A 22,489-nucleotide genomic window follows, 5' to 3' on the forward strand; every position below is an offset into this window, starting at 1 on the left:
ACCTGCTTAAATTTAAATTAATAAAAGTGCAGTTTTCAGGACCGTAATTAAAAAGTCTGTGGAAGCCATTGGAAGAATCACCTAAATAATCACAGCAGCCAGTTAGCCTTGCTACCTTATGCTCACTGACATTATCTAGAACACTAAACAGAATTCATGGCATACCCTCAGGCACTGGCCATACCCAAGATAAGCCACAGTGGAATGAAGAAGTGCTCCAAGATAATACAGAAAATCCCCTTTTAAAATATTCTATTCCTGCATCTCTCATGTGGAGAGCAAAGGAGCTGTTGTCTTCAAACCCAAAAACAATTTTTATAGAATGCTTTGGCTTGGAAGGGACCTTTAAAGATCATCTACTCCCCTGCAATGACTGGGACATCTTTAACTGATCGGGTTGCTAAGAGCCCTGTCCAGCATGACCTTGAATGTTTCTAGGTAGGAAGCCTCTACCATGTGCCTGAGCAATCAATTCTAGAGCCACTCTCACATAAAGATTTTCTCCATAGTATCTAATCTACATCTACATTCTTTCAGTGTAAAACTGTTAACCCTTGCCCTATCACTGTACTCCCTGATAAAGAGTCCCTTTTCATCATTCCTGTGAATCCTCATTAAGTACTGGAAGGCCACCAAGAATCTCCTTGGAGCCTTCTCTGCACCAGACTGAATAAACCCATCTCTCAGTCTGTCCTCATACAGGAGGTGCTCCAGCACCTTGATCATCTTCATGGCCCTTCTTTGAACCTACTCCAACAGGTTCATGTATTAGTGTTGGGGTCCCCAGATCTGGACACTGCTCCAGGTGAGGTCTAACCAGAGCAGATTAGAGCAGCAGAATCACCACCGTGTCTTCTGGGTTATAAGTACGTATCGTCGGCTTGTGCCCAGCTTTTCACCCACCAGTACCCCCGAGTCCTATTCTGTAGAGCTGCTCATGATGATCTCTTCATCCCTCAGCCTGTACTGATACCAGAGATTGCTCCAATCCAAGCACAGGACCTTTCACTTGACCTTGTTTAGCCTCGTGAGGTTCACATGGGCTCATTTCTCAAGTATGCACAGGTCCCTCTGGATGACATCCCTTCCCTCTGGTGAGTCAACTGCACCACTCCGCTTAATGCTGTCTGAATACTTCCCAAGCGTACACTCGCTCCCACTATCTATGCCATTGATGAAGATACTTAACACTACTGGTCCTTTAAGCCCAACTCTTCAGTGACAAACTTCCAGCAAGCATCACTCCTGTTTCTGATTTTAATTATCTCTGATTCTGATTTTCTTCTGATTTTAATTATCTCATATACAGGACTTTTTCTACTATAGATTTAATTTCTGGTCACACTAAGTGAAAATGATGATGCTTAAAATTAAGATATTAAAACACATACAAACATAAACCTCTACCTCAACCACTGAGAAAAACATTTGCATATTCTGAGCTACTAAAAAAATACCTATACTTGAATAAATAGGCTACACATTCAATAATCCTCATACACTTGCAAAGTGAATCACATCAAAGCCAAACCAAAGCACATCCCAGATGATCTGCACATGGCCAGGACAGTGTGCTTTCTCCAGTGCTGCAACAATTACTGTAATCAAGGTTAAGAACTTTATGGTACTTTGAGAGATTTAGAGAAAAATTATAAACAGCAGTATGCAACTATTTCCAAATCCACATTGCTGCTTTCGCTGAACACTCTTAAGAGTCCCAGTAGTGTGTGTCCATAATCCACCTTTTGATAAAGGCTTCTTTAAGGCTACAGTGGAAGGACACACTGTTGGGCTTAAAAGGCATATCCATGCCTGTCCACTTCAAACTTCAGTATTAACTTCGACTGAAATACCACCTTAAAATAATTCTATCAAGAATGACTGAAGTACAACTACCATTGTCTGGTTTCTACCTGTATGTACACCATACATCAATACTAAAGTTATTTTGCGCTTCTGCTTAAATTTACTATAAAATTTTCAGTAGCAATTTAGTCAAGTTCCCCATCTTTTTCCACCGTTTACGTTTATGTGCTACCTAATGTACCACTTAGCTACATCATGATGTGTAATTACTGTTTATTACTCGGACACATGGATGTCTGGTGCAGTGCTGGATTTTGTGATCTAACAAACGAAGCAAAGGATCTCTGTGGCATGCAACAGGATGAAACGGTTAAAGCCACCAGGTCTATAACTCACGCAAAAGACAAGCTTGCTCCTCAGCAAAGAGGCGAGCAGCACCAGTTTCAAAGATCATTCCCTAAATGAGCCGAACTGAGTGGCCAAGCCGAAGCGCCTCCCCTCTGAGTTGTTGGGGTCTGGATGAAGGGATAACTGAGCCGGTCACTATCTAGAGAGCGCTCCTAGTCTGGGGAAGCTCTCCCGCAACCCTCAAGGCTCTGCCGACAGGCCCCTCCGGATGGCGGGCAAGGAGATCGGGATGCACGGCCCCAGCCCGCGGCGGCCCGGCCCCGTCTAAAGGGAGACGTGGCACTGGCCGCGGCTGGAGCTGCCGCTTCCTGCGCGCTCCGCGTTGCTCCCGCCCCGTAGCCCCCGCCTCGGTACCTGTTACTCCAGATGCCGTAGAGCAGCTCCACGAAGGCGAAGGAGAGATTGAGGCAGAGGAAGAAGAAGAGGTTGCGAGAGGTCTTGTCCGCCAGGATGGACCTGCGCACGGAGCACACAGCGAGTCACCGGCCGCCGGTACAGCAGCGGCGGAAGGCCGGACGCGCTCGCCGAGCAGCCCAGGCACCCTCGGCATCAGCCTTCCCTAGTCCCTCCGCGAGGACTCGGCCTCGGCCCCGGCCCCTGCTGCTCCCGTCCGGTCTCCCCTTGGGCCGCTCACCTGAACCAGCCCGACACCTTCCTGAGCAGGTTGAGCCTGGGCGGCTTATACTCATCGTCCTTGATGGAAAGGGGTAACATCTTCCCGGCACCGAGGCCGCGGCGTGCGCCGCCGGCAGAGCAGGCAAGCGAAGCGGGCCGGGAACACTCCCCCGTGGCCGGCCCCCACGCCAATCACACTTCCGGCCTGCGCCGTGACGGCACACGGGCCGTGGAGGCGCGGCGTCTGGGTCCCGTGGCGCGGAGGAGGCAGGGCTGGGGTGGTGGGCGGTGCGGCGTCCGGGTCTCCTGGCGCGAAGGGGCAGGGCTGGGGTCGTAGGCGGGTGCTGCCTGCCTCTGGTGTTGCTGGGGCTTTGCTCACGCGGAGCTGAATGGGAGCTGCCCGGTGCAAACAGAAACCAAAGCACACCCCAGAGTGTGAATTCCCGTCTGTTCTGGGTCTGCCGCCAGCGTTCTGTTTACGATGCCTGGTGCTCCTAGGGCTGCTGCGGCAGCCCTCGGTGCGGGTGTGGGGTGGTGGCCCAGACCCGGCGGCCGGCTGTGGTGCAATGCCACGCTCGAGGGAGCTGTGTGCCGGGTACAGATGGCGGAGCCGCGCGGTGGGGCAAGCCCCCTGCCCGCGGTAGGACCCCGAACTACAAACCGGGGCCTGCTGGGAGGAAACGGAGGGACGCCCCACAGGAAGCGGAGTACGGCAGCGCCGCTGTAGCGCTGTGGCGGTCCTCTCTGAGCCGCCCCTGAGTCACTGGAGCGGCCTGCGCGGGCGGGCCGAGCCGCGGGGTGCCGGGTAGGCATCTCCTCTCCCCTGCGCTGTCTTGCCGTGCGTCCTGCAGCCTCGCTCGCTCGGAAGGTCAGCCCAGCGCTGGAAGCGAGGGACTCTACTGGCCCCCTCCTGAACGTGAGCGAAATCGTGCGTGAGGGTCGGCTGGTGTGGGCGGTGTGCGGGGGCACGGCGTGCCCTGCCCGGGAGGGGAGGCTGAGCGCTTCTGCTGCGTGACTCCATGTGATTGCTGCAAAGTGTTGCGATGAGGTGCTGCTCGCGGAAAGAGAGGATCCTGTTCAGAAGACTTTTTCTTGGAATGAGGATAAAATGATGTATTTTGACATCGTGTTTTTATTTTCATCAATTTTGTTTTGAAGAACTGATCTCTACAGGCGGTACTGTAAGAATTGTTAGGTCAATCTTGCGTTTCAATTTGATAACTTTATTGGCAAAAGTAGTGGGCACTTTCTTACTGGAAAGATTTGTGTGGGTATTTATATTAAATAAAATTATAATATCTTTATTTGTCACCACAGCCCATTGTACACAATTGAGTAAATGCAAGAATGTATGGCAAGCCAGGAAGTCTTATTTCCACGGTAACACATAGGTATTTCCATCTTAATAGCTAGATATTTTCATCTTAAGTGGGCTTTTAAATTTTAACTAGATTAATATTAGGTAGTAGTGATAAGTATCGTTGCAACTAGGGAAGGAAAATCTAAGGTCGACCTTTTTAAAAGCACGTATGACCAAGATATGGCAGACCTCTGAAATGCTGAATAGCTACTACTCCCAATTACTTTTAAAAGTCAGGCATGATTGTTTACAACTGTAAAACGAAGGAACCAAAACAAGTAATTCGTTTCTAGAAACAGTTTCAATGATCTCTCCAGCCTCACAAGATAAGGCAGTGGTAAAATCGGAACTCAGATTTGGGAAGACATGTATGTGTGGACATATTCTGATTGGTATATACACAAACTGGCAGTTCTGTACTTTCAATAAATAATTTTAAACTAATTACTTAAAATTCGTGTAGATTCAATTATTAAATACCAGTTTCTTCTTTCTAAACTTTTATATTACCATTCCTAAATCAACAATTAAAAAATCCTTTCTTTGTTCAACAAGTTTTAATGGAACAAAAATCCCTGCAACAACCTAGGAGCTTTAACAGAAACCAATTTCTTAAGTTTCTGACCTGCATCTTGTGCCTTGTTCCTTTATGTGCTTACCCTTGTATTTGCTTTCCTTTCTGCCAAGCTGCCAAACAAGATGACAAGAACAAAATGCTGTATCTTAAACCTCTAACACAACTGGTAAGCTTAGTGAAAAGACAGTGTGAAAGGCAGGAGCCAGAAAAAAAAAATAATTACTTGGGACCAATTACCTGGCTGTGGTAGCCAAATATGTATTTCAGTAGTGCTTAGTGAACAAAAGAATAGACAGATTCTGTAGACCTACTTTTATCTTTGTAGTTGACCTTAAGGATGGAAGACCTAGACATTGCATTGGTACAAAGCAGCAGTGTTACAAGCAGAAAAACATGCTGTGTTTTTCTGTCTAACCAATTGGTCTAATCATTTCTTTCCCGAGTGTTCATTGAAAAGTAAAGACAATTATACAACTGAGCAAACGGAAAAGGGATTGGATAATTGCTGAGACTGTGTACATTGGTCAGTGATTGAGAGGAACATTTTCTTGAATGCTGGATAGCATATGGGGTAACTGTTGGTCTTCAGTTACAAAGTCCCTTTAATTTCCAGCAGATTCAAAGACCACAAACAACTGTCCTGTAAAAACAAAGGGGGAAATACAATTCTACTTGGCAACAATGAGGTGAGTCGAGAGGTTTTGTAGACTAAAATAATTTATATTCATGTTTTTAAGCATGGTATATGTACTGTGAGGAAAAAAAGTCATCAAAAGTTCTGTGAAAAATTTACATTTTGTTTGAGAGACTGTATTTGGAGCTGTCCTGGATCAGTTCTTTTGATCAGAATTCCAAAATTACTAATGGAGTAATATAAATAATGTGTGCAAACAAGTAATTGTTTAGTAGTAAGCTTAGACTATTCATCTTGTATTCATGCTAATCTTGCAGGAAAAGTGGGAAGAACAGATGTGGATGACACATCATTCGAGATGCAAACTATGGAATGCAGTGGCTGCTGGATCTAGCTGAGTTTACAGTTTATAAGTGTCTGGAGAACTGGGAATGCTACCTACCTTTGTAGGATTTGCTTTTTAAGCAGATCTGTTTAGGTCCAAAATCAGGAGGATCCAGAAATTTATGCTAAGGCTGCTTCCCGAGTTAGCTGATACATAGCACCTAGCATTTCCAGTTTCTGCTGAGCTTTGGGTTTAGCAGACCAGTTGTTACTGATGTTGCTGTACCCCTACCTTACTCAATTTGGCATATTTCATTTGCTCCACTTGTCTTCCAGTATCAGTATAATCAGAATTGTATTTTCCATGTTAAGAACTATTATCAAGCCAATATACAAGCTATTGACAAAATGTCCAGCAGATTGGTGATAATGATTGTTCCATCTGTGTATGGTCCTTGGGCATTGGAAAAATGAAGAGTGTTTTACTTCTTCACTTCTGCCAGAACTCTTGAGAGGCACTTTCTCTCCCTTTTACTTCCCAGCCAAGGCATAGCTTCAGCATTGAATAATATACTCTATACAAACTTGCTTCCTATTTTAAGATGGGTAGGTTTGGTGAGATATGTATGAGAAAATAAGAGATAATGAACAATCTAGAGTCAGAGAATTCACTCTAAATTAATTTTCACAAAGCAAAATTCAAAGTTAAGCCAAAAAAATAAGCATTAGAAGCAGACTACAATACGTGTGTGTGTTGACAGTTGAAAGTAATTGGCCCAAATCCTAAAGTCCTCTTTATTTGTTTACTTAAGCTACTTGTGGGAGCATGGCTCAAGTAAGGGAGATACCTATATGTGGGATTAATGACTTTCCCTTTCCTGTTACTTATTTTAAAGGTATTTTCACTTGTGTAAGCTTCCAGGAAGAGTTATGGGAATCCGCCTACTACGCTTCACTTCTGTGGTGATCGTTGTCTTGCTTCTTGTGGCAGGTGCTTTAACAGCTTTGCTTCCCAATATCAAAGATGACAAAATGCCCAATCTGAGAAGGGAACCAAAACCCCAGAGTCAGTCTCTCTTGGATTCATTTACTCTTATTATGCAGACATATAATAGAACTGACTTGCTGCTAAAACTTCTAAATCATTATCAAGCCATCCCCCACCTACATAAAGTAATTGTTGTATGGAACAACATTGGTGAGAAGATACCAGAGGAAATGTGGAATTCCTTGGGGCCTCATCCTGTCCCTGTTGTCTTTAAAGTTCAAACTGTAAATCGCATGAGGAATAGACTTCAGAATTTCCCTGAGCTGGAAACAAAAGGTAATCATCAGTTCGTATTTCTACTATCACTATTTTCACACCTCAAATGTGAATATTAAAAGAGATGGCTTGCGTTAATACTACATAATGAATCCATGGATCTGCAGAGCCACTTAATAGAATGTAGGCAATGCAAAAGAAATCTATGCTATGATATCAGAGGCACACTACCACCAGCAGGGCTGAGGCTGTGAATTAAGAGTAAGGGGAAAAAAAGAGTGATGTCAAATGCATTTGGCTTTTGCAGCTGTCTGTTCTGAATTTCCTTTGTCAGGCAAACACAGGTAGTTCAGCTTCTCTTTATAAACTGAAATTCACAGTGCATGTATTTTTTCAGTCTCTGCAAAAATATGGACATAAGTTGTCTGACAAAAGAATTTATTTAATAATTCATTTCAAGACATAAGTTCTCAAGCATGTTTTTCTCTTCAGAGAAACTCCTCTGCCTCACTGTCTGGCTTTCTATTTCAAATTGTACATCCTTTTTAAGAGTATTTTCCCCAGTCTTTCGACTATTCATCTAAAGATTCTTCCTAAGCTCTTTGCAGGAGAAGCACAACAATAAGTCCTGTTTGTTTCAAGTGGAAAAAAAACCCATATGTTGCATTACAGACCTGACCTTACTCATTGATTAGTGAAGGTAATTCTGTTTACTGCCCCCTTCCTAACATGCCTTGCTTCTCATATCCCATGACTTTGAGGAAGACACTAGAAAATTCAACTTCCCAAGTCTTTTATTTACTGTAATAGGATTTATGCTGACTTAAAAAGCTTTAATGCATTTGGAGTTTTGGTCTAAGAATATCCTTTTTCCACTTCTGGATAGTTTTGCCTAAAGATTCTGTAGTTAATCCTCTAGTTAATTGTACTGAATGTTGCCTGTGCAGTTTATTCAGCTGGCTTATTTAAAACTTGCATGTCTTGAGGAGATGGGTAAAAATTTGTACTAAGAATCCTTTATACATCTCATACACTAAAGAATGGTATCTAACTCTATTTTGGTTGTTTTCACACAAGATTAGGAGAAATTGAAGCAGCTTTGCCAAACTGTCTCAAATTTTCCAACGCATATCCAGATGGTCAAAGGTTGCCGAGTTCTGTTGCAACCTGGCAAATAATATAAAATGTAGGTTTGCTTCTGGTTACCACAAAGCTATGAACTTCCTTTAGCTTTAAAGTCTAAATATGTTTTCTTAGTTGGAATTGAGTTTTGCAATTCAGCTTCACAGTTACAGAAGTGTGACAGCTAACTTGTCAAATACTGTGCCTCACCTGTTTATTCTTTTGATAAGTTGCTCTTTTTTTTTTCCTTTTTCTTCCTTCAGCTGTGTTAATGATGGATGATGATACACTAGTCAGTGCTCATGACCTTGCTTTTGCCTTTTCCGTTTGGCAGGTAATGTTTTGCACCCCAGCAAGCAGCATTTGTGAGTTACAATTGAGATTAATGTTTTTGACAACAGCAATATGAAATCATAATGTTTTACCACTGATTTTCTAGCTGCATAGTTATATTTTAGAATTGAAGCATTGAACAGTAGAAATTGCAAAAATATCCTTCAGTAGTAGCTATCCCTGCAATCGATAACTTCCAAGTTTTTAACCCTTGTACTTAACACTGAAGTTGTGGACTACTGAATTTATTTCAATTGATAGTGGACTGCAAAACAAAAGCGTATGGAGGTTTTCTTTCTAAGAGGGGTTGTCTGCAAACTTCTAGTGCCTGATTCACAGCTGCAAATTGTGAATAGATGTTTCTTGGGACTACGTGATGTGGAATGAGGCAGATTGCGTCAGTTTTGTAAAACTTACTTCATTGCAGTATCTATGCTGATACAGTTTCATTCTTTCCTGACAATCTTGTACTCCTCCTAAAAAAAGCATAAAACTCTCTTATGAAATACTTAACAGACATTTTTATTTCATCTTATGGGCTGGGCTCAATTTGATTTTTAAAATTTCTTTTTTCTCTTTCAGCAATTTCCAGAGCATATAGTTGGATTTGTTCCAAGAAAGCACATTTCTACTCCTTCAGGTGTATACAGTTATGGCAGCTTTGAATTGCAGAACCCTGGATTTGGAAATGGAGATCAGTATTCTATGGTTCTTATCGGTGCAGCATTTTTTCATAGTGGGTATTTAGAAGACTTTCAAAGACAGCCAGAAGCTGTTTACACCTTAATAGATGAAACTCAAAATTGTGATGATATTGCCATGAATTTTCTGGTATCAAAGCATACTGGAAAGCCTTCAGGAGTATTTGTGAAGCCGGTTGATATTAGAAATTTAGAAAAAGACACGAACAGTGGCTATTCTGGAATGTGGCACCGAGCAGAGCACTTGTTACAGAGATCTTATTGTGTAAATAAACTGGTTAATATTTATGATGGCATGCCTTTAAAATATTCTAATATCATGATTTCTCAGTTTGGTTTCCCTAATTATGCCAATCACAAAAATAAAATGTAAGCCAATGAATTTGAGGAGTTAGATTGTTAAACAAAACTCAAGTGAATTGTACTGAGTTCGAGGAGAGAAAGCGGCTGCATCTTGGCCATCCTGAATTTTTTCCATATTGCGTTTTATGGGCATTTTATGGTTGGTTGGTTTTTTTTTGTTGCCCTTTTTTTTTTTTTTTTTCCCCTTTCCTTTCCTTACTGGTTTTCCAAGGTAAGTTTTGTGAAAACTTAAAGAATATATGCTAATGTTAAAGAATATATGCTAATAGAACATATGCTAATGTTAGCTGTGATAAAATCATCCTCTTTCCTTAAAACCTGAAAAATCTGTTACTACTAATTAGGCAGAAACGTGCAGACAGAAACGCACTCCTACCTTTCAGTGCTTATGTTTTGAGTTGTTTGTGTTTCTTTGTTTTTTTAAAATACATAGTCAAATGAAGTCTAAGCATATTTTAATAGCTATATGTTGAGATGCCTCCTTGCCTTCCCCCACCTCTCCTCATCTCCTCCTAGCCAGTTCCCAATGAAACTATAGAAGCACTACAGTAAACTGTTGGCCAGGCTTCTAGGCTCCTGTACAGAACCCCTCTGAAGTTTGTATATAAGCTATTCTGTATACCGAGATGTTCCTGAAGCTGCTGTGAAAGCAAGCTAGAAAAAGAGTACCTCACCATTGCCTACAATGTCTACTACTGCTAAGACAGTGGAAAATGAGATGGCTTTTTTCCTGTTACTAATTTGCCTATACTTGCCAAAACACTGCAAGCAGCTGAAAGGTAAAAGCTATTGGGAATGTAAGAAACACAAATATGGGAAATAGGAAAATTGCCTAAGCAACCAGAAGAAATAGATGTGATGTTGCTACTCTCTTAAGTACTTGTATAATTAGTTTTATTTTGATATTTTGCATGTACATTGTTACAAAAACATGCCCAAGAAAATCCTCACTTAAAAAAAAGTCTTATTTACAATTCCTAGCAAGAGCAACCTATTCTACATTTATTATAGAATGTACATTTTGTAATACTACAGGTCTGCTGGTTTTTAACTGCTCTTTCAAATGAGTATTTACTTGACTTTTTGGTTCCTTTCAGCTTCTTTTTTGGTGGCTATGTCAACAGAATTAAAATGTGCAGCGAAGAGGTAGAGCATTATAAAAGAAGTGTTTTCAAAAGCAGTGGTATTTGTTAGGGTTTGGATTGTTGCCAGTATTTGAATTCCCTAGCTTCATCTATAGCAAAAAATAGCTATTACTAACAGCTTCTGTTAGATCAGGACTCTAGTTCTGGAAACATGTTAACACCAGACATACCTTTGCCTTTGCAGTTACAGAACTTTTGTGGTACAGAGGAAGGTACAAAAGACAGTGGTTTTCCTGCATCACACAGAGGAATCAAATCTGGCATCCACAGTAGATTTTCATCTACATCAGTTTTTAATTGATTCTTAGTATCAGTTCAAAACCATCTATTGATAATCAATAACTGCTAGTACCAATAATACACCATTTGTGCAGATGCTATTTGTGTATTTTTGGTAATTAAGTTAGCTAAACAAAAAGTGATTGAAAAATGATGTATTCATTGCAGCAGGGCTGATTCTGAGTGTGAGTTTCTGCTCAGTGAAGTCTTCCTGGTCATTTTGTAAAATTTAAAGAGCAAAATATTAACATGGCGATGTAAAGTCTGCTTAATTGTGTTGTAATAGTGAAAAGTAGATTTTAATTACTGTGCTCTAGTGATAACTAGTATACAAACAGGTCTGTGATCTTTCCAGAAATGCAACTTCGCTAGTGGTCATTTACTGCATTTCATTTACTTACTGGTCTGCAACTTCTGTTCTGTGCAGTATTAACTGGAATTGTGAAGAGGCACAGATGTTATTTAATGTCTAAAATGTGAAATGAACTGTCAGCTCAGCCAGATCATAGTTTGGGTTCTTTGTTGTGGGGGGAGGAGTTGCTTTGGGTTGCTGGCTTTTTGTCGGGTTGTTTTGTTTGTGTTTTGATGGGGTTTTTGTTGTTGTTCCTCTGTATCAGTGAAAGAACTAACAGAACAAGTTTTTATTATAGTGGTAAATTTTATTTGTCCCATTGTCAAATAAAATACATGTAACAAATGTAATGTATTTATTTTTAGATTATTGAGCAGGTTTTTCAGTGTTAGATGTTTAATGTGAGCTCACAGTTTTCAAACAGATGACCAGCAATAAAAAAACCAAAAGTACTTGTTGTGACATACACTCACTTGATTTAGGTAAGGCCCACTCATGCAGGGGAGAAAAAAAACAAAAAGCATCCACAACCACAGACTTAAGCAGTTAGTCTTATATAGCAAAGAAAAGTCAAAAGGGAACCAAAAGGGTTTTGTTTATTTTTTTTAAAGCCTGCTAACTGTTTATTCCTCGATGGTTATGACAGTGCCTCAAGATTATTTAATGAAATCTATTACTGAGGATTTATATTAAATAATACTCATGATGATTTCTTCTAAAAGATAACATAGGTGTCATTTTGGAGTCTAAACAGATTCATCACCACCTCTTAATGTTCTATATGTAAAAGATACATTTCCAAATTCTTGTGGAAAAAAATCAGGAAATAGTCGTAAAGAAGCACTCTTATTACAGTCCTATTGCATCATTTTACCTGCAGTTAAAAAAATGCCACAAGATGTCACTATAGCCCTGATACTTCATATCCAATGTTAAGAACAGTAACTGGAATTATAAAACCAAAATTGTATGAGGTGAAAAACATTCTTAAAGCTAACATAAGGTGAAATTTATTAGATAATTGTACTAAAGGCTATAACATGCAATACTAGAACTGGGGAAAAAAAAAAAAAAAAAAAAGTTATTTTGTACATTTTTCTTACAGAGAAGCAGCGAAAGGTTACTTAATTATTTTTTGTGCTTGCAAAGGCTGTAGTTAATTGCCACCAACAAGAACTTGTGTAAAACAAAACCACTATTTGTAATTTTCCAGAAGGTATAAAAGTGTACAAACAACATTTGACAGCTTCAGTTTCTAGTCATGTTTGCCTCCTAGACTCATCAACTTAGCACAAACTATTTAGGGATCTAGATACTGGATAGCTAGCCTGTTATACTGCTCCATCTTTGCTTCTGTTGTCCAGGATGGCTTTGTTAAAGCTAAGAATAAAGATAGTATTTTCTTCAGAACACAACTTTTTACTCAAACTTTCACTACAGTTAAATGTAACATATATTTCTAGTCTGTGCTGCACTCAAGGAGAATTTGAATGAGATCTCTTGCAAGCTCTTGTATGAAATAGTACTTAATACTGAGAATAAGATTTCTTACCCAAGTTCACAGGACCAGGGAGTTGTATTTAGGAATATTATTTTTGGAGCTATGAAGAAAAGGGGGAAAGAGTAATGTAAGAACAAGAGTACACATTAGAACCTAAAAATAATCAGATAGAAAACAATAGCACAAGAGAAATATTTTCTGTGGTACTTCATACTGTTTATAAGGCCAATCCATATTAGAAATTAGTCACAAGTGTTTTACTCTTTTATTTAATCTCAGCTGCAAGCACACTGTAATTAATTATATGAGCTGGTAGCTACAGTAGGTAGTTTATAACGTTAGGAAAACAGTGATGATAATGTGGACCTGAGGGCTACTTACTGCTTTCTGTTACAATGTCTTCTTAAGGTGTTTCAAGGCTGAGATTTGTTTGGGTTTGGAAAGAATTCTCTTCTGTATCCTCAATGTACCTCTTCATCCTTTTGCTTGTTTAGCTGTAAAAATTAGTTGGAGTATCTGCTCAATCTGGCTCCAATTCTTTCGGAAAGGAGGGGTGGTAGAAGAAAGGCATTTCGAACACTTTTAATGCTTCATTTCTTTAAGTTAATTTCAAACTACAAGCTAATTCAGCTTTTGCAAATGAACCACCAGAAAGTCAGTCTTTAACTTTTTAAAAGCATCAGTCTAAAAGTAATTTTGTACAGTTTTACAATATCCTTAGAAGCATACATGAAATTCTTAATCGCTAGGGGAATTCTCAGCGAGAAGCCATAGCCCAAATTAGTGCATTAAAAGTTTCATGCAGTGAGAGGTGGAAATCGTCCTTTTATGTTCTCAAGTGGTCTCCCCGAGATCCTGCTCCCCTCAGACGACGCTGCCGAGCAGATATTCTTCGTCTGAGGGAGGTAGGTCCCAGCAGGTGACAAACACGGGCGGGCGCAAAGGAGGCGCTTGCGAGTGTCCGTAGGGCACCGCAGCCAGGGCTCGAAGGGTGTACCCGGCAGCAACCCTCTCTTCAGCAGGCGCCGCTTGCTCATTGGCTGCAGACGTAAGGCGACAGCTTTTCATTGGAGAATCGCTTTGTCTATCACGCTGAACTGTGGTGCAGGCCAGGCCAGGCCTCAGGCAGTTAAGTGTTCCAGGTAGTGGAGAGAGAACAATGCTGGGTCAGCGCTTCCTTTTTCCCTTCAGGCTGCCTCCGACCCAGCTTGTGCGGCTCGCTGATCTGCATCCTGAGCTGGATCTACCCTGATGAGATACTAGCTCCGGCTCAGGTCTGCTTCACGCTGCTTCACGCCCTGCGAGCTGTACCTCAAGACCCCCTGTTTCCGTGAGGCATTTTGCTACGGGCCGCACTCGGGTAGAGGGAGAGTAGAGAAACAAAGCGCCTCTGGGGCGCACATGGACCCACGCTCCCCCGGCCGGTGGGCGTGAGAGTAAGGCTAAGGCGGAGGGCGGAGCTGTGCCGGGTGCAAAGCCGCTGCCTGGCGGATCAGGGGCGCTGGCGGACTGCCTGCTTGGTGGCTAGGCGCTGTGCGACGGAGGGCGGGGTTGCCGGATCAGGGAGCGACGTGGGGGGTGGGGGGTGCTGGTCACTAGCTCGTCTCGGCCCCGTGCCGGGCGAAACAAAGGCTCGGTAACGCAGTTGCTACGGCGCCGCCGGTCGCCTGGTAACCGCCCGCTGCCTCTTTATCCGGGGGCGTCTCCTGGCTGGAGGCGGGGTGGAGCTGAAGTCCCTATGGGCATCCGCTTGCTCTCTCGGCTGCTTGCCGAGTCCCGGAGCTAGTGTTGGTATCCGCTCCCATGCGGGCTTGTGGCAGTGGCGCTGCCAGCGGCGTGGCTCCTGGCGGGCGGCCTCTCCGGGCAACGGGTCGCTTCCCAGCGAGCGCGCCCCGGCCCCGCCGGCGTTGCCCGGGAGCGCCATGAGTTCGGAACCGCCTCGCGCCTCGCTCCTCCGCGCCCTCTTTAAGATGGAGCCGGCAGCAGCCGCCTCCGAAGTGCTTGGGGGAGCCTCGGAGTTCGTGAAAGGTGAGAACAGGCAGGAGATTCCTCCCCGTCGCTGGAGCCTCCCTCTAAAAGGAACCCCTCCTGGCTTTTTTCCCGTTCTCCCCCCCCCCCCCGCATTCCCTCGGCTTCGTGGGGTTTGCTGCCCTCCTAGCTCGGCTTCGGCCCCTTTTGCTTTGCGGTTTTTGCGAGCTGCCTCTGTCGGCTGCCGCGGGGCACGCCTGAGCGGTTCCTTCCTCTTCTCTTTTCCGGTACGAAGCAAGGCCGACACCTGTTGCTATGTGTTGCTGCGTTGTAGGTTAGAAATTCTCCCGTCCTCCTGAAGTTGCTCCCGGGGGTTGCCCAGCCGGTCAAAGAGGTGCGGGTGGAGCGGGTACCTGCGGCATGGCTCACGCAGGAGTGAAAAAAGAACCCTCGGTGCCACTTCCTGGGCAGGATGGAGCCGCAGGGCGCGGTGGCCACCGACGGCGTGACAGGCAGGCCGTAGGGGGAGCGGCGATCTGCGCTGTGCATCCGACGCTGATGCCTATATCTGTCTTTCAGATCGATTGTACTTTGCTACTTTAAGAAATAAACCGAAAAGTACCGCCAATACACACTACTTCTGTACTGATGAGGAACTGGTCTATGAAAAGTAAGTGTTGTGATGACTTTTGTTTTGGATATTCAAAGGGATCGCCTAAGATTCCTTCCCAACACACTTTAATACTAACTATACAGAATACTTTTGCCCCGTTTAGCTACTAGTACAAAACATGAGTGTAAAGTTAGCCTGAATATATTTATACATTAGCTAAAACTAGTTTGACAAGATTGCTACTATTAAAAAATCCCCCCCAAAACAGCTGCAAGGCCATTTAAATGGCTTAAATTGTGTTTGGGCTAGGGGAAGGTTATCTGAGCTCTGTAAGATTTGTTTGTAAGATGGAGACTGTCTCTCTAAGACTAATTACATCTTATTCAATGGAAGACTTAAACGGGAGATTGTTTTTTTGGTACTAATACACGAAACAATAGCTCTATTGTAGAGAGAGTATGAAATTATCACCTCTTATACAGAGTCATAAGGATGCAAAACTTAAATGTGTTTGTGAAGAACATTGCAGCTTTTTTTATAAGTCTGTAAAGGGTTTTAAGATAATGCTTCCTGTTGGCTTTTGTGGCTTTAGAACAGCAGAAAAAGTGTTTTCTGTGAAGTGAAAGCTTCCTGTATTTGGAAGACACAGCACATAGAAGTTCAAAAGTAAAATTGATGTAGTTGTGAAATACTTTTAAAGGACATGAAATGCATTAAATAAAATAACTGCTGTGTGGTTAAAAATCAGTTGCTCTACCTTTTCTTCTAAGCTTAGCCATTTCCTGTGTTATAGCTGGCCACTTGATAAGGTATTTGCTTTTACAGCACAAGGGAAACAAAAAATGTGGTCTCACATTAAATATACCTTTCTATCTGGCTGATGCTCAGAGGTTCTACTCATACATTCTTTCATACTGCTTCTGTGAAGGTGTAAACCCATCTTCCTTGGTTTGTAGCTTACTTTCTATGTACAGCATATGGTTTTAGTGTTTCTTTTCTACACATGCTTTTGAGTCTTTTATTTTAGGCTGTGTCTTCTACTGCAATTCTCAATGATTTGTTCCCAAAGTTAACTTTTGCAATTTACTATTTGGACCGGGAGTAGGTTCTGTAATGATCATTAACTAATGTAGATTGGAAGGGACCTCAGTACCACCCTAAGGCAAAGCTGACTTAATATAAAAAGCAAGATTCAACTAGAGATCTTAAGCAATTTGCTTTGTGTTTCATTAATTAAAGAAAAAAAAAAATTCTATCTCCTCAGACTTCTTTGTTATGCTTGACTTGAGGTATTTTGTTTCTAATTCTTAATAGACTTGTAGAAAGGGTGAAGGAGTCATATGTAGGATTTGATCTTGGGGGTAGAAAGGTTACAACACAGTTCTTTACTCTTAGTTACAGATTACTAATCCAGGACTGTAACTGATTTTGTGTGAGGGCAGTTGTGAGTTCATGGCTGGTGTTGGTTGGTTGGTTTGGTTTGGTTTTTTAAGGAGTACTGAGAAATTTAAGGGGGAGAAGTAATGTTCTTTAATGTGTGTAATGGGAATGCAGTAAATATAGTCCTTAAACCAATTATCTGTTAACTACATACTAGGGTATAACTTGATAAGAGATACCATGACAGGGTAATGGAAAGAAGCAAAGTTTCCTTTATATTCTGTAATAATACACCTACAGATTTTTGCACATGTAATTAATAGTCTATTTTCTGAATTGATAGTTCCTGATCTGTTTGGCCTTTTTTAATGGTGTCATCCTGTATCTGATATTGTAATAGTGCTCTCTCTTTAGTGCACTAGATTAGAATACTAAACCAGTAGAAATTAAGTGACACTTACCAGGTGGCATGAATGAATTTTGGGTAATAACCTAACTCTTCTACATAACAGTGCTAAACTTTCCACTGATACTTGCATTGCAGCACCCATCACTATCAGTGTATGCAATACTTGTTAGTAAAATGATGCCTTATTTTATTGATTTATTTTTAATCTCTCTCTTCTCCCTCTCATCTCTAAGGAGGTTTATATTGTTTCAGGGAAATAAAAGCAGGTATCAGTAAGATTTTTTTTGTTTTCTTTAGTATCTTCCTGAAATGAGATGGCTAGAGGCAAAATGAGGAATAGATGCAAGTCTCTTGGTTCTTGAACATACTAATTTTACTATAGCTTCTCTTTTTCTTGGGCTCATCAGAGCTTGACATCAGTCTGTTATGTTTCACAGGCTGCAAAGTGAGGGGCCTGACATTGGGTTTTGTTTGTAAGTAGTAGTGGAGTCTAGCTTTAACACACCAGAGCAGATTCTTGTTTTCTCAAAAATGCAGCTGCCTTCCTGAGAAAGCACTTAGAAATATTTCTTCTGTGATAGCAAAATAAATATTTGGAGGTGGGTTTTGAAGTCCTGCATCTCAGAGTAATGGGGTTTTTTTGAGTTTCTTCAAAATAGCCTGCCTGTGCTGTTCTTGCTGATCAGAATTTTGTGGCCACTTCTGCTTTTCAATCAAAAGATTGTTGCAAGGCAGAGAATAGAATTCTGCTGGGGACCAGAATCCTCAGCACCTGTGAAGTATGTAAGTAGCTTTGTTACTGTGACTGTTTATTGACTGAATTTTCTTGAAGTGCATTCTGATGACAAGACAAAAGTACTTCACTGTCAATGGAATTAAACTGCTTTTCTTTGGGCTGTTAGTCTGTTAACTTCATTGATAAATATGAGTATTATGGGAATCTGTTTAGCTGACTTTACTGAGGAAGTATCATTACTGAAGCAATATATGATCTGAAAACCTCATGAATATGTAGGCTTCTGATTAGAGAGCATGGGACTTAAAATGTCACCACCTTGCTTCCTTCCCCCCCCCCGCCTCCCCCCCCATTCTTAAAGAGACCTGGGAAATAGTGTACATTAATATTCTACTCCATTCATTAAACAAAACAGCTGTATTGCTAGAAGCTTTATTCTGATAAATGTTGACTTTCTCTTGCAGCTTGTCATACTTTTTATCACAAAATTGTAAACAGTGTGGTTATGTAATTTTGAGTACTTTAGCCTTCAGATTTCACTTGAAGTTGACAACTGTTCTAATACATTCCTATCACAGTCTTAGTTAAACATTCACACTTTCGAGAGGAATAGAGAGGCTTAAAAACTTGAACATCTCAAATGTGCTCTGACTAGGAACCTGCTTCTGGAACTGTCACTATTCTAGTTTGCTGCAATTTAACCTTGAACTTATTATGCTAGGGAAATGGTGTGTAAATTCCTCAGTTCAGGGAACGAGAGACCTGAATGAATTTTTCCACTTCTGAATTCTCTTTCTTGATTGTGCTGTTTCTGTAAGATTTTGTCAGTCTCTTTTGGAAATTCTGAGGGCCCTCCTGAGAGTGCATGCTACTACTGCCTGTAAGGGAATGCAGTCTTTCAGGGTAATGTAGTGCAGGTAGGTATTACTGCAGGAAAAATGGAGTTAATGAGAAATAATCCAGCTTGATGAAGACTGTCATTTGGCAAATAGTCAAGCTTTGACTTGGCAAGACCTCAATTAATGAGTTAGGCACTAGTAAGAAGCTTTTTATTCTCTAAGAATAGCGTCTTTCATGTTTTACCTTTCAGTAAACAAATCTGGGTTGAGAATACTACACTTGACTGGTTAACTTGGCTTTCACGTATCTTTATCAAAGCAACTCTTTAGTTCATTTTTATTGAGTAATTTTCTCAAATGAAATTACCATTTAGATAATTTATCAGTAAGAGATCCCTGTTTCTCATTACAGTTGCAGCCTTCAAAATCATTCAGTCATTTGTTCTTTGGATCTCTTGTATAAACAGCTTTTGCAAATCTAGTCTCTGACATCTTGTGAGCAGCTGTAAAAATAAGCAATAGGATGAACAAAGACAATCACATGTTTTACACTAAAACTTTATTTCAAGCCATGGTATGTTACTTGCCCATCTATTATTTCAACTTTCTGAACCTTTCAGTGCAAGCCCTTATTAGGGAGACATTAATTTTATCATATAATTTCAGTAAGAATCCTGGAGCTCTGAGGCAGGCAGATAGTGGGATCTTACCTGTAATGAGACATGCAGCAGTCCTAATGTTAACTACTTTGAGTCCTAGCAGCAGTAGAGTAAGACTCTTTAAATGCTTTGCTACAACATTATTAAATGAGTACTGTTTAAACTTTGGCTTGTACGATTTTTTTTCCCCCTGGACTGCATGTATATATGCAAAGAAGAGTTTCTCTTTACTGTGAGAAGAGTAAGGGTTAACGTGTTTATTTTCACTTTGGCTTCTTTTCTGTGGCTATCCAGTAACAGTACTTGCATAGGAAACCTGAACTTCTCTATCATTCTGTGGCTTATACTGTTTGAAAGGGAAAAGAAAACTTACACTTACCCTCGTTACGACAAACAGAGCTGTTGCTTCACACAGAGAACAGGGAGTTCCTTGTTCACTTTTAGCTTTCCTTAGTAGCTTTTGAAGGCTTGAACTTGGCTATTGGATGACCAAGAACTTAGTAAAAATAATAAAAAAAAAAAAAAAACCAACCAAAAAAACCTTTTAACTTCTATCAGTGTGAATATAAATACAGAGGAGGGAAACTTGATATACTAACACCACTTTTTGTATGTCTAATTCTTACACATTAACATTAAGAATAGTACTCCAACTTTATTTTGTTTCCCATCTTAAAATGACAGACTTTTAAATTCACTGCAAACAAACTTAAAAGATCTGCAAACTGGGACCCTTGATTTTTATTTATTATTTTTTTTTCTTTCAGACAATCTACTGACATAGGTTTACATTTTAAACTTGCCAAATGCTGTCAACATCTGTGGCATTCTCTCCAGTTCAATAGTTTAATAAATGTTTCAAAGAATAAACTAGCACCTTGCTTTGCCATACCCATCTTCACTTCTTCGTCTGGAAAAGATAAAAGCAATTATTGTTGAGTTCTAAAGTAATTGCTAAGGGTTTTTTTGGGTTGTGTGGGTTTTGGGTGTTTTGTTGTTACGAGCAGTAAAAGAGTACTGGGATAAAACAGATCTGCTTCCGAGGCTCCAGTTTTACATTGGACAGGAGTGTATCTTAATATTGGAAACCCTGTATGAGAAACTTGGCCTCTGTCAAGATAACTTTTTCCACAGGGAGAGCAGGTTTTTAGTACAACCTGAAGATTCTTTTGTAGGGAAAGTTTTTATGGGAGAACCTTTTCACTGATATTTTGTTTTTTATGTCAGTGCAATAAAAATGCATATATCTGGAACAGCAGTTTAATTGTAGTTGGCATCTGTGAGTTTTTGTTGGAATTTTCAGAATTGGGATCTTAAGGAGGATTTCATAGAACTGTTAGGGTTGGAAGGAACCTCAAGGATCATCTAGTTCCAACCCCTCTGCCATGGGCAGGGATCTGAAACATTGAAGGTGAAATTGAGCAAATGCCTGATGTTTTACATAATCAAGAACCTATGCATTATTTCTACCCTCAGATGCAAGCAGTGAGGTGACAGATCACTTCTATGGTTATATTTGCTGTATTATCCTTTGTCTGTTCAGAAGTGTGCAATCCCTAAGCAGTATTAAGTGTTAGGGATTGCATCTCACCCCAGATAAGAAAGCTCTTAGCAATTCACGTGTTACTGGAACTGGTGAGGCTATAGCAGGGAGACAGTGCACTGAACATCTGAAGTGCATGAAAAAAAGTGGGAAGTAAGAAGTAGAAACACGCTAGGAAACAGATCTTGGATGATGAAGAAAGAATACATAATATTTCCTGACCAGGAGTTAGGTTGTAAAGAATGTATGGACTGATTGCCCATTTGAATGGGCTGCCCAGGGAGGTGGTGGTGTCGATATCCCTGAGGGTGTTTAAGAAAAGACTGGGTGAGGCACTTAGTGCCATCGTCTAGTTGATTAGTTAGGGTTGGGTGATTGGTTGGACTTGATGATCTTGGAGGTCTCTTCCAACCTGGTTGATTCTGTGATGCACTTGACTTTCATCCAGAAACATTGTTGCACGTAAGATGTGTTCAGTTTATGATTTGAATCATTTTCCTATAGTAGCTAGTTGGCCACTAATGCAGTAGCAGTTTCTTGTACTGCTTAACGGCTAGATTCACAGCACACGCAGTAAGGGCCGTACAGTGCAGTAACCTGAATCTTCCAGTCATCCAATAGAGGAAAGGGAAGGAGACCTTTGGCCATAAATAGGTTGTGTTGGAATGGGCTGCCCAGGGAGGTGGTGGAGTCACCATCCCTGGAGGTGTTCAAGAGGGGATTGGATGTAGCACTTGGTGCCATGGTCTAGTCATGAGGTCTGTGGTGATGGATTGGACTCGATGATCTTTGAGGTCTCTTCCAACCTTAGTGATACTGTGATACTATTAATAAGTTCCCACCTCAGCCTCATCTTCTCCAAGCTAAACAGACCCAGCTCTCTCAGCCTTTCCTCATATGGGTGTTCCAGTCCCCTAATTACCTTAGTGGCCCCCAGTAGTTCTTTGCCCTTGTTGAGCTGGGGTCATGTTGAAGTTCTCCTCAGTCCTTTCCCTGCAGGGCTGTTCTCAGTCCATTCTTTGCCCAGCCTGTATTTCTGCTTTGCATTGCTCTGACCCAGGTGCAGGACTTTGAACTTACCTTGTTGAACTTCATGAGGTTGGCTTGCGTCCACATCTCAGGGCTGTTAAGGTCCCACTGGAAGGTATCCTATCCATCCAGCATGTTGATTGCACCACACAGTTTGGTGTCTTCAGCAAACTTGCTGAGAGTGCTCTCAACTGATACTGTCTTGGTGTGTCATTTTTTCATTGTAGTCCCCACTTCATATCTTCTGCTTACATTTAACTGTTGAAACTGTTTTCTGAAGAAGAAAATCCTCTGAGTTGGGATCAAGTGTCTCTAACTGAAGTGAAGAAAACACAAAAAGACATGTTACACTGAAAGTAGTGAGGGGTGTGCAAGGTTAAATCCTTCATTTTCAACATTTTGGAAAGTAGTTAGTTCTAAGGATGTACATTGAAGAATATTTTTTTAGGTCAGTGTTCACTGACTTTAGTACAGAGCCTCCTATTGTCTGTCAGAAACTCTTTGATTTGGAGATTTTCCTTAAAGCTTT

General features: G+C 41.3%; 3 protein-coding genes across 20 annotated transcripts in view; 2 read left to right on the forward strand and 1 right to left on the reverse strand.

Annotated features, from left to right (window-relative positions):
• SLC30A7 (solute carrier family 30 member 7) overlaps positions 1–3,037 on the reverse strand; it is a 29,421-nt gene extending 26,384 nt beyond the window's left edge. Inside the window, exons 1-2 of the mRNA XM_068141022.1 lie at positions 2,849–3,037; positions 2,569–2,670 (exon numbers count right to left, since the gene is read on the reverse strand). Coding sequence (XP_067997123.1) covers positions 2,569–2,670; positions 2,849–2,928 — 182 coding nt within the window. The 5' untranslated portion in view covers positions 2,929–3,037. The remainder of the gene's footprint in view (positions 1–2,568; positions 2,671–2,848) is intronic.
• Positions 3,038–3,142: 105 nt separating this feature from the next.
• EXTL2 (exostosin like glycosyltransferase 2) lies at positions 3,143–11,628 on the forward strand. Of its 9 annotated transcripts, none has more exons than XM_068141025.1 (6): positions 3,143–3,745; positions 4,877–4,932; positions 5,380–5,452; positions 6,621–7,048; positions 8,374–8,444; positions 9,026–11,628. In XM_068141025.1, the coding sequence occupies exons 3-6, from the start codon at positions 5,448–5,450 to the stop codon at positions 9,515–9,517; spliced, it is 996 nt and encodes a 331-aa protein (XP_067997126.1). In that variant the 5' UTR covers positions 3,143–3,745; positions 4,877–4,932; positions 5,380–5,447; the 3' UTR covers positions 9,518–11,628. The 9 variants fall into 9 exon arrangements, 7 of the variants coding, with proteins under 7 accessions (XP_067997126.1, XP_067997128.1, XP_067997130.1 ...); XM_068141027.1 differs by having other exon boundaries at positions 5,383–5,452; XM_068141026.1 differs by lacking the exon at positions 3,143–3,745 and adding an exon at positions 3,766–4,010.
• Positions 11,629–13,959: 2,331 nt separating this feature from the next.
• CDC14A (cell division cycle 14A) overlaps positions 13,960–22,489 on the forward strand; it is a 51,939-nt gene continuing 43,409 nt past the window's right edge. For 6 of the 10 annotated variants that reach the window (XM_068141011.1, XM_068141016.1, XM_068141017.1 and 3 more), the window contains exons 1-2: positions 14,388–14,812; positions 15,332–15,422. In XM_068141011.1, the coding sequence (XP_067997112.1) occupies positions 14,707–14,812; positions 15,332–15,422 (197 nt within the window). In that variant the 5' untranslated portion in view covers positions 14,388–14,706. Of the gene's footprint in view, positions 14,059–14,386; positions 14,813–15,331; positions 15,423–22,489 lie in introns of those variants that run through there. The other 4 variants (XM_068141020.1, XM_068141012.1, XM_068141018.1 and 1 more) reach the window with 3 other exon arrangements.

The sequence above is a fragment of the Melanerpes formicivorus genome, unplaced genomic scaffold (assembly GCF_026170545.1).
Source record: "Melanerpes formicivorus ecotype bairdi unplaced genomic scaffold, bMelFor1.0.p_v2 SCAF_7, whole genome shotgun sequence".
Lineage (NCBI taxonomy): Eukaryota > Metazoa > Chordata > Aves > Piciformes > Picidae > Melanerpes > Melanerpes formicivorus.